Genomic DNA, 12,121 nt, shown 5'->3' with positions numbered 1-12,121 from the left:
AGGGTTTTCATCCACTTAGACACACAGATGTGACATTTGCTCGGAGGGATGGATTGTGTGTATAGGTAATTCTTTGCCTGTTTGTGACCCTCAGCTCAGTACGCATAGCTCTTGTTACCTTAGGCAAATGAGGAACCCATTACCCGATTGGCCTTGTCAGCACTCTGAGCTCTCAGAGTGCTCTTCTAATTTTTAATCAGGCAGCCACATTAATTAAGGCATTTCAATCTATTTTAAAGTAGTAGAGCTGGGGATCTTCCACCAGGACTAACCGCCTGTTTCCAACCCGAAACCAAATTGGGGTTTTCCTGGGCCGTGTTCCCACTTGTTGACATTAATCAGATTTCATAAGAAATTAAAGTTGACAAGGAAATTGCGCAAATCACTGTGCAAATGTATCATTGTGTTCCTGCAGCATTTCAACTTTTCAAACAATGCTGCGTCAAATAGAAAGCGATAACTTTTATGATACTCAGTGATGCATCCTTAGCACACAAAGGAGTCTTACATGAGTGTATTTATAGCCAAGACAGTGACCAACAGACATGCACTCACTCACAGCACTATTACTGTTGATGAGATCATCAAGGTGAGCGATACCTTACAGATGACTTATATGTGCACAATATCATTTATGTGAATAAGTCTGAGTAAAGGTTTATTTAGTCTGGGTCAAAGCATGATTCAGGATTTTTATTGTGTGGGAAATTTACATTTTTAAGGCGTGTCTTTTGGTCTGCTGGATTTATGGTTGTTAAAGTTGAATCTTCAAAACACATGACAAGAGAATGATTCGGGACTGAACAGAAGTAAAGCAATAGATGTACAAATCCATAATAACTCACCCTTAAACAACTTCCTGTACCTTTTAAGATTAAGTATTAGACATTGGGGACTGACCATAACACATGTGTCTATTATGGAGTCAGTTACATGCACACTTTTGATACCCTTCCCCTCTTAAGTTCCTTTAGTTTGTAAATCTTCACTATTTACAGCAGTTTTTTTTATAAGAGGCGATTTAAACACTTTTGGGTGAAATTTCTTTTTGCCTTAACTGATGGCATTCAACACTAACACCGGTACTTGATTAATGTAGAAGCTGAGATAAAGGTTGCGTAAGACAGATAAGATTCCTGTTCTTTTTTTCCCCGCCTCAGGAACACTGAAGAAAAGTATTTTTTTCATGGTCATAACTACTAGCTGTCCAAGACAAAAAGAAAAACAGATGTGCCTACTTTGGCCCAAAAAGGCCTTCCCATTTTAAAAAATATATAAAAACATTTAAAAAACATGAATATATTCTAACTATTAAGGGGACGACTTGACCTGTTGACCCCAAACTGCAGTAAATCTACAATGCTCTGGAACACGTAACACATTGTGAAATAATCAGATCCTATTTACATATGTACCTATATATAGCTATACATCTATATATTCCCTTTAGTGCACCAGTGGGGATAAGCAGTAGTTGCAGGTGTTGTTTTGGATCTCACATCCCAGAGATGCAAACAGTGTCTGATATTCCACGGTAATGTCACTTTGTAATCCTGCAAATTCAACCTCTTTTCTTCTTCAACAGTTGGCCATAGTCTCAGTTACCTTTGTGATACCTCATTTGGCGATTGATGGTGACTTAACAGCCCAAAAAAAAACACGGTATGCCTTAGTCTTCATAGCGAGTCCCTTTCATACAGTAAAAACATGTTTGAGATGCAGTCTCAGGTAGAATCCTTTTAGATCACAGAGGTGTCACCCCGCAGAGAAACCCTTCGGTTGTCCCATTTCAAATGACGTTATTGCGCCGAGGTTGCGACGTGTTTCCCGTTGAGCTGTCCAACGGCACTTCGTTGCCCTTCACTAAGAACGGGAAATAACTGGAGAGGTAAAGAGCTTTAAACTTGGTGCTGCAGAAGCAGTAGATCAGCGGGTCCAGCAGGCAGTCCACGTAGGAGAGAACCATGAGGCCGTCAAAGGCCACGGCAGCCTTATCCTGCCAGGCTTCAGATAGTTCGACCCGGGCGATCAGCAAAACCATCCTGGCCAAGGTGCAGGGGAGGAAGCAGAAGGAGAAGACCACCATGACGGAGGTAACCAGGAAGACCGCCCTCCTCAGCTTGGTCCGATCCCCGACGGTCTTTTTCCTGAGCCGGTTGACGATGTGCACCGTGCAGTACACCAGGATGACGAAGGGGATGACAATCTGGGAAAAGAAGACCACTTCTCGCAAACTGTCCACCACGTCCTTGAAAATCAGGAAAAAAAAGAGGATAATATTAATTTTCCATTTACGTCAACAACAAATTGAAGAACAGATCTTGAACCCGATGTGCAGAGTCGAGAATCTATTTTGAACCTGGAGTTGTTTTGACTCAGGAAATAATTTGTAATAGTGATCCCCAAATTCTTAATCTATAAAGTACCGAAAATTATAAGTGTCACAGTTGGGAAACACACAATATATGCCTCTAAAATGTAGTGGGGTAGAACTATCGTAAAATAAAATGGAAATGTCCTTCAAAATTGTTCTTAAATGCAGTATTAAGTAAATATACTTTGTTTTCACCACAGACACGGTGTATTCAAAAACAGCCAACACTATTTGTGCTTTACTACTCTAGAGATTACAAGTATAAATACCCCTACTAAGAATTAAGCTGACAGCAAACAATGAGTGAAGATTAAAACCCAACCTATGTTTATTAAGAGGCCACATTGTGAACGCAGCATCTAATGTACAAAGCAAATAGACAACACACCGTTTACACCTTGTTGTGCATGGAATCTCATATAAAGTGGAATTAATAGTGAATAAACAGTATATATATATATATATATATATATATATATATATATATATATATATATATAAATATATATATATATATATATATATATATATATATATATATATATATATTTTACAATATTAATATCTTGTTTTCCAGAATGCGCCCATCCTTTTCTGCAGTTTCACATACTCCAACTTTAACATGTCCCAACTTTAAAAGAGCTGTGTGGTGTGTGTGCAAAAATAGCTCTGGAAAATGTCTCGCTCTAAGTGGAGCTTTCGGGTGAGATAACGCACCCTTCATTGCTGATTAGGCCTCTTGGCCCCTCAGTCACATGAATCAGACAGACTCATCGTCACTGGTGCGATGTGATGAAGTACATATACAATTTTAAGGTACTTGTACTGTACTTAGGTATTTACTTTTTGGCCACATTTGTACTTCTACTCTTCTACATTTATTTGATACCATTAGTTACTAGTTACTTTTCAGATATAAATTATTAACACAGAATCTAAATTCATATACAACGTATAAACCGCACAGCACAATATACAGTAAGAAACAGCTCCACCTTTTACTTCAAGTTTACTTTTGATGTGAATACTTAAGTACTTTTTAGGAATATTTTTGAAGGCAACACTTTAACAGGTTTTGACTTTTACTCCAGTAAAATACCTGAAATATCTGAATATCTCTGTTACTATAGGCTGAGTTACTGTTTCTGCAAACGAATTCTGGAGGTTGTGCGGACACTGTGTTGCACAAATCAGAGTGACATCTATTGATGTAATGATGTAAAAATGTGCTTACTCAGCGCTGCTATGCCTCATGGTCCCAACTGACAGCACGCAAGTGAGGAAAAACCCATGACGCAAGATATGTTCCCAGTGAAGCCAAAAGGCTTCATGCTTTGAAGCTTCTCCTTTCATGCTCCGTACTGGATTTTTGTGGCCGATGCTGGTGAACTTGCTGACAGCGAACGGAAATATATAGCGTGGAAAACATTACCTTAACCAAAGTGTCTTCTTTAGTGCCATTGTCTGGTTGGCTGTGGCTGTTGCAGCATTCAAAGGTCTTGAGCATGGTGGGGATGGTGAGGGGCAGCAGGAGCAGCCAGATGAGGATCGAGATCTGCGGAGACTTCTTGAGAGCTCTCAGGAGATTCTTGCGACCGGGGTGCACCACGTTGAAATACCGGTCGATGGAGGTTACCGTCAGGAAGGCAATGCTGGCCCCGCGGTTCAAAAACAACATGAAGAGCATAGCTTTGCAAATCGTGTCGTTGTCGCTTCGTCGCTCTCCATGTATGAAGTTGTACGCCTTTATGGGCAGACAGAAAATCAGGAGAATGTCGGCCAGCACCAGGTTGAACAGGAAGATGTTGTTGGTGTTGGATTTCCAGAACTTCAGCTTGAATATGAAGAGGTGGAGGACAGATGCATTCAGAGGCAGAGCCAGGATGAAAATCACAATCATGACGGCGGCGTAGAATTTGTAAAGTGCCTTGTTCATGGCTTCGCAGTCCTCTATATCTTGTAAACCGGTGTTGTTTGCCATTTCAGCTGTGAAATAGGTGATTGACCAAATAGGAAATGCAAGCTAAAACGAGCAATGGGTTTTTACCCTTAAACTGACAAGGAAATCACCTCACACACTAAATCTGAAGGCAAACACACAATAAAACACACACACTAACATGCACACGCAAGCACACACACACACACACACACACACACACAAAAAAACCCTGCTGAACAAGTTTCTTTACGGTCTTCAGTTGAAATCCACTTTGAGGTTTTAGATCCTTCTTTCAGTCCTCGTGTGGGCTTCAGGTTTCCAAAGTCATTCAGGTTTGACTGCCCTGTTTTGTGAGTATCAGGTCTGGAAGTGATCCTCCTAGTGTGCAGGACAAATGCTTGACAGCTTCTTTTCCTTAACTTTGCGTTGTGGTTCAGCCCTATGCTCGTAGCTCCACCCTTTCTTTAGCCCGAGGAGGTGAGTCACTAGCTGCTTTTTCACTGCGAGACCAGTGGAGCTAACAAGGGACAAATACCATCCTGTTAAGATTTAACTTACAAAGAATCCAAACTCAGTCTTTCTAAATTTGCAGAACATTGAACGAAGCACAAGTGTGGCGAGATTTCTCTTGTGATTAAAAACCCGAGCAAAGTCAGCATGCCACTGTCAAGCACCGACATGCCCCTGTGTGAACCCTCGAGCTGATGTGACTTTAGACAGAAGGCCAATCACTGGTGTGATCACTTCATCTTCTTGCAAAGCATACTGCTTTTTTTTCCTGGCACAAACTGTGAGAATTTACCATTTTGCTACTCTGAGGGTTCAGTAAATCCCAGAAGCTACTGATTTGACTTACTGTCTCTCCTAAATGACAGCTTTTAAGCGCTGTTTTAAGCTGCACATCTCAGCAGATGCTAAAAAAAAAAAGGAAGATATTCCAAGAATGATTCCCCTTGGAGTACGCAGATGTGGATCCCTGGGAATTGGTGATGGATGGAAGTGTAGGCACGGCGAGATGGACATAGCGCAAACTGTCAATGACTTCTACTATGTAAGGAAAAGTAAACGAGGTTGCATGGAATTTTGCGTCCTAAGGGAGGATTTCTTTAAGGGAGGGGGAGAAGTGGGGTTAACCCCGGGCCTCACGCTCAACTCTGCATGCCTCAAACTTTGCATGCTTCAAACTCCGACTCTGCTTCTGCTGCAAGTCCAGACAGCTCGTGAGAGTCAAACAGGTTTTACAGACGTGACCTCTCTCCAAAATTGTGATTTACACAAGACGCACGGAAAGTCATCAGCAGTTTCAGGAACTATGAAATACAATCACATTTCTCTCATGCCGTTGAATGGTTTTACTGCTTGAGAGGATTTATGCGATAGCAGGCTTTGATCTGGTAGTTAAGGTTTAAACTGAGCGACGAGAACGCTCGCTGCGATATATCTTGTCTCAGGCTGCACCACTGAGATCCATTTTTTATACCTGAATAAATCTGTTTAACTTTTAATCATGTTGAAAAATAGGTAAAAAAAGAAGAAAGATTATATCCAGACGGCAGTTTGGTTTTGCCTCTAAACCGAGATAAAAATAAATTCTGCTGCACCACTTGAAAAAACAAGGCTTTGATCAATAAGGAGGCAATTTTATGTTGTGTCTTAACACCCTGTAACACAGCACCAATGACAGGCGCGCACTTGATAGCACATTGCTAACTGGTTTTAACGTGACATGCACACACCGGCAGACTGTGCCGCTGCTTGCTCTCTCTCCCTTTTCCTCCATTCATACTGAGCTTCAATAGGGACAAGACACAAACCCCTAAACAGCTTCACCTGTGGCCAATTAAGCCTAATCAACTGCACCTGTTCCCTAAACTGCCCCTCCCCTCCCCACTCTGCAGCTGAGCCTGACCACACCCCCAGCCACACCCTATATCTCATTTTCTATCAATAGGGGTTTATTAGTTACCACTCCTATCATTTTAAAATAGATATTATGATAAATGTACTGTAACATTTTCTTCTTAGAAAAGAGTGTAGGTTGTCATATATTCACTAAAAACCTGCACTTTCTGTCTATGTCATATTACCCCTCTAGTTTTTGTGCATCCAGATTTAAGTTTTGCAAAGTTCATACAACGTAAAGTACCTAAATGATTAAGTTCATATAGCTGTGTTCATTATGGTCTTCAGATTCTGTTCTTTATCTTCATTCTGTCAATAAACAACAAACAGATAAGATGACTCATGATGCAGTAGACAGGTTATTTGCTTTCACTCATAAGTTTAAAGTAAATGTAGATTGCACATTGTATTGGCTGTAGAATCATTTGCCTGAAAAAAACAGATTTTATCTTGTTGGACAAAATGCACCGTTAATCAAAGGATTATTTACGTTCCTTAAGAACATGCATATTGCATGCTATGCACATGCATAGTGAATGTTCTTAATGCATGTAAATAATCCTTTGATTAACATTGCATTTTGTCCAACAAGATGAAAGTTATTGTGAGGAACTTTTAACTGTGAAGCATTATCAATTCAAAACAAAGCACACAAGACCGTCTGCAGGAATATGGTCTGTTTCTATGTAGCTATTCTTAATGTCTGTCATCTGGACCGCTCGGGGCAAAACTGTCAGTCCCCGCTGCTCTAAAATGAGAGGTTTTCCAAAGGGACTCTGGTGCTCCGAAACCACTGTTATCTATAGGGACCGCCAAAATCAACACAAGATGAAAGTTCTTTGTGTTTGCTTAAATTAAAATGTAATATCCCATCAGTATATATTTTTTCGTTAGTTATTTAAATGAACAGCGATTATCAACCTAAAGGAACGTGATCGTGGCCCTTATATTTTTAGTGTTTAGTAAATTCAGCAGCACTCTGAGAAGTGCAGCTTTGCGGCATCAGAGCCCTACCGGACGAGGCAACAACCGGACTACTGTTCTCAGATTGTCACGCCGGCTTGTGACTCCAGTAACGCTCACTGTAATGTTGTACCTAGTGCTGTAACTCATTTAGTACTCTGTCATCCGTACTATCTCACAGGAGGCTGAGAGGTTTGGCACTCATCCAGTCACATATTTGTGGCTTCCAAGCATGCACACGGTGAAGCTTTCCTTCTCCTTCCATCCTGCAGATTCCCTCCTTGCTGATCTATCAGCATCATATACAATACTGCATATACATTGTTTCCCACTCAGATGTATTTAAATCCAAAGAAGAGACGGCAGACCAGAGACACTTGTCTCCCACCACAAAGGCTGATCAGACTGTGCACAGAGACGGAGACCAGGACCCAGTCGGCCCCTCTGCTAACACTGAACACAGGTACACAGGTGCCCTAACGCTCTGGAGGATTTTGGGTTGTCCCTTTTGAACATGCTATACGGCAGAACCTGTGTGCTTTTTTTGTTAACTTAACTTTGCTCTGATATTATTTGGTATTGTCTTTTCCAAATATAATTTGAAATGTTCTTTTTTTTTCTCTGTCGGGGGACCATTGCTCATCCTCAGGGAGTGTGTGGAAGAGCAGCTGGAAGTGCATGAGGTCACTGAGGTATATTCCATAATAGTCTACAGTCTGTACAGTTGTGTCCTGTTGGACAGATTGGACACAACTTAAATGACAAAAAAACATAAAAACCAAACCCCAAATGAATAAAGTTGAATAAAGTTGCATTGCTGATGTCCACCAATATTGCTGGATGAAACATAAAAAAAGCCTTCAGTTAAGTAGTATATTAAACATTTTCGGTCATTTGTTTTCATTTCTTTACTGTGTGAACCATCACTCATGATGTTAAATATAGGACAGAAGGGTCAGATCCATTAGAATGTAGCTTAACTTTTTATTGATGAAAACCAAACAAAATTATTGCAAGTTGCCCAAAAACATTCTTACCAGTCCAATCGAACATAAAGAAACCCAAATGGTCCGAAAAACGCTAAAATGCATTGTATTAAATGCCAATATTAACATCTGCATGTGACTCTGGAATCATTTTTCTTGGACCTTTTATTTTTCAGAACCTCTGTGAGATGATGAGGTTAACGGAGAGACGCTACTTCTTGCGGGAGGGTGAGGGCGATTCCAGGATGGACAGAACAAATTTGAAGGTCACCGATCAGCAGAAGGCCCAGCAGAGCGCTTCCCTCTGCCGGAAGCTGCCCGGAGGGAAGATAACCTCTGGCATCCAGAGACTGTCCCCTGCACTGTCCGGGGTCTTTAAGGACGAGGCATCGCAGCTTGAAACCTTCCCGCCTGTGACCTTTCAGCCTGATCACGGCAGAGAGTTTGTGAATCCACAAGACTTTCGCCAGACCACCGAGTTCAACCAGAGGAAGACCTCAACAGAGATCCAGGCGCCGGTTCGGGTCTGCAGCCAAGAACAAACTTACTTCAACACCGCCTTCGTGCCCCAACCTGAAACTCCACCTATAAAGCATATTCCTGCAACAACAAGCACAGAAGATGATGGGAGCCAATCACAAGAGAGAAAGTTCAAGGAGGAATCCCATTTGAAAGCTAAAGATGACAGTGATGAAGAGACAGAAGGCAGAATGAAACAATCACTCTCTGAGCCGACACCCTGTGTTCACACGCCTTTCAGGGAAAAAAGGGCGAGGTGCCAAGTAATGGAAAACGTGGGTGAAGCGGCAGGACCGACTGTTGACAAGGACAAGGCAAAAGGTCAGTTTGAATTCACGGCGCCTCTTCGAAGAATGCCTGTGAGCTCATGCGTTGCCACCTCAGATGATCTATGGGAACAATCCCTGCAGCAGAACAACACTCACGTGTGGACACCCGAATGTCCCAGCGCTGCGTATGAATCAAACTCAGTGCATCATTTCAACATCCGCCCCCCTGTGAGGGACAACGGGGTTTCCCCTCGGGTCTGGGGAAATCAGGAAATTATTGTTAGTTTTAAGATCATGGACGACCCCATGGCAAGAGTCTCAAGCCTTGACATGGAAACTCTATCTGCACGCTGTGATGAAACAAAAACACACTCTCATCTTTGCCAGTGCGGTAAGTCAAGGCCAGGAAGCAGCACGGGATCAAACTGGGTTGAAGGTCAGAAGCAAGCTGCAACAGCAGCATTTTGTCTCCCAAGTCGAGTCATAACACCTCTGAAACGCAGCATATTTCCCACGCATTCCACCATTAAAAGCTCTACTGGTGGTGATGGTACAGGCATGGAGGATGAATATAACCCACCCTCCCAGTGTCACCAGTTTCCCAAGCTCCCATCTCCTCCTCTCGGCCTCCAGGAATCCCATTTATATTTATCGGAAGCTGATTGTGGCAGCGAGGCTGAGGAGGAACGGATATTCCCGGAGATCCCGAAACAGGAGCAGAGTCTTGGCTCTTCATTTGGGCCTCAGCAACGATCCTCTTCCTCCAGCTCGAGCTCCAACAGAGAGGACAAAAGTCAGGGGGATTCTTATGGTAATTTTTACACATGTTCTCTTTTTTGTCCTCTTTGGCGGCACCTAAGGCAATAAGCGATAATTGCTGATGTGTTTCATGATGTTTCACTTCAGTAACTGCACCGCTTTTGATTTTGTGGGAATGTCACCACCAAGTCCAGAGTAAGAGCGCTGAGCTTTTACAGTAAAGTTTGAAATAGTGGGCAAACTGTGGGATTGCAACTTCCGGATCTGTCCCTCAGATTTTTCCCCATAAACTGTGGTCGGGAAAGTGAGGTGTGTAAATCAGTGGATACTGTTTTTTCCCCAATACAAACACTCGTTTAAATCATTGGGTCCTATATGTTAAAGTTATTTGCCTTCCTCCATTCTTGTGAATGAGCCAGAGAGCGAGGCTGGGACGAGGGCCGGGAGGCAAGTTGAAGGAAAGGCTAGTGCGCTTGCTCTACGGGCCGATTGCCGGGAGATCCCACACATTTTTTGACTCTGAATTTAAACTTTTTGTTCTCCCTCCAGGGTTAACTGATAAAACAAAACTGTGTTCTGCCTCTAACAAGTGACCGTTGTGTATTTCTTTATGTCTAGGGTCTCAGAACATGTTGAAGATACACTCACTGAAACCAAGAAGGGAACCCGAGGGCCCAGACGTAACAAAAATGGCACAAACATCGAGTGGATTTCTCAGGTAGAAACTGATATTCTGATGTGCAAAGCAGATTCTTTTAATCGATTCCACATCTAGCAACACCGCTTTGGCCCAGGAAGTAGGTTAGTATCATATGCGTCAGTTGATGCAGAAAGCAAGTTTTAGCCCACTGGTTGATAATCATATCTTTTCTTTCTTTCTAGAGATAACACAGACAGGAAATTATGTGCATTCCTCACAAAGAAATGTCACGCAGCGGTTCCAATAATTCAGCGACATTTTATCAACAAAACTAACAGTTTACTGGTGACATTCAGAAAAACCCTGATAAACTTTGAGATGGATGCCAGAAAATTTTGTACAGACATTCGGTAGCTTTCGTGATGACTGCCTTTTTGAATCCAGCGGCATCAATTCTAATTTGTCCAGTAGTTTATGACCAAAAAACACTTCCAACACCAATAACATTCCCATCGGCCTCGGCTGCACTTTGTGTTCAATTCAAATAAGCAAATGTTTTCCTACTAACGCACTAAACTAAAATGGGGAACATAAGAAACTGTAGACTCTTTGTTTTATTGTTTCAGTATTTTTGCATTATTCCCCAATTTGCTGTGTTTATATGCAGAGAAAAAGCGGATCAGAACAATGTGATGGAGAACAAAGAGCAGAGGCGGGGCGTGAGGAGCCAACGCAGTCTGCACAAAACTGAGGAAGTCCAGGTCAGTTTTTGGGCAGGAGGAAACGTGTCCTGGCCGACGTGCTGACTGCTGGTAGAAGTGTCCCAAACTGGATTTTTAAGTAGTTTTTAATAACATGGAATCAGATCTTTTCGGTAACTTTCGTATGTGGTCCTGAATCAGATACTAGTCAGATTTTGTATTTTACTTTGCAGTGCGACCTCAGTCTGAACACCCGGGAATTATTTGCAACTATCCCTTGACGTCCGCACATTTTTGATAAAGTCTGTCCCTCCACCCCCCAAAAAAAGCCATAATTCAAAATGTTCTCTCATCATCTCCGTCCTGGTTGTCATCTGCTCACAAAGTTGCAGCCCTCTCGTGCACATCAGCTTTCGAGTGTAACATTAAACACGGAGCGCAGTGGTCTCCTCGTTTCCCTCCTCACAACAGCGCGCTGCGTCTTAGCACTTCGGTGCATGCGGGTCGGCTCAGGACCGTGACCAGTTCACCCTGCTATCCGATACTGGCTACAGTAAAAAATAATGCGACCACCCAAACGAGCAATAAATCATGCAGTACAAGTGTCCCACCAGACGTATGAGAAGTAGACTAATGTCTGCTAATAAAACCGTAAAACAACACCTGCATATCTTTCAAGCCGCAAGCATATTGATTTATCAGCTATTTTGCTGCAGTGTTGCTGGAGATATAGCCTTAGCGTTTCTCATGACATTTATTGGCCCGTTTCACAACCACAAACCATAAAGCCGTTCACACCTCCTCTCCTCAACAAACAACACGCCGCCTTCTCGTGAAATACCTTTGTTCTACTTATCCGTGTCAAAGCCTTGCCTCCGTAATAATTTACTGCATTTCTTTAAAGCTCCCTCCAGTATTCCCTGAACCCATGAATACCGGCCACGCCTATCGGTGGAGAGTATGTTGTAGAACTGGTACCACCGGGCTTGCATTGTCACATTTGTAGATAACAAGCTCTTTGGCAGCAGCACTTTAACGGTGCTTTCAGGGACCACTTTAGCCTTTT

The 12,121-nt window shown here is 42.4% G+C and overlaps 2 protein-coding genes across 3 annotated transcripts in view; one reads left to right on the top strand and one right to left on the bottom strand.

The window, feature by feature from the left end:
- Positions 1-12,121, top strand: part of si:ch211-140l13.3 (uncharacterized) — a 32,667-nt gene that overhangs the window by 14,967 nt on the left and 5,579 nt on the right. For both annotated transcript variants that reach the window (XM_068577425.1, XM_068577424.1), the window contains 5 exons: positions 7,518-7,644; positions 7,831-7,873; positions 8,344-9,766; positions 10,333-10,432; positions 11,022-11,115. In XM_068577425.1, the coding sequence (XP_068433526.1) occupies positions 7,518-7,644; positions 7,831-7,873; positions 8,344-9,766; positions 10,333-10,432; positions 11,022-11,115 (1,787 nt within the window). The remainder of the gene's footprint in view (positions 1-7,517; positions 7,645-7,830; positions 7,874-8,343; positions 9,767-10,332; positions 10,433-11,021; positions 11,116-12,121) is intronic.
- Positions 1,790-4,455, bottom strand: gpr31 (G protein-coupled receptor 31). Its single transcript, XM_068577621.1, has 2 exons — positions 3,807-4,455; positions 1,790-2,248 (listed from the first exon to the last, which is right to left on the bottom strand). Exons 1-2 carry the CDS (start codon positions 4,353-4,355, stop codon positions 1,790-1,792), a joined length of 1,008 nt encoding a protein of 335 aa, XP_068433722.1. The 5' UTR covers positions 4,356-4,455.

This window comes from Clinocottus analis, unplaced genomic scaffold (assembly GCF_023055335.1).
Source record: "Clinocottus analis isolate CAN_PGR_092001 unplaced genomic scaffold, fCliAna1.0.p SCAF_15, whole genome shotgun sequence".
In the NCBI taxonomy this organism is placed as follows: domain Eukaryota; kingdom Metazoa; phylum Chordata; class Actinopteri; order Perciformes; family Cottidae; genus Clinocottus; species Clinocottus analis.
This window is presented reverse-complemented; position numbering and strand designations above follow the sequence as displayed.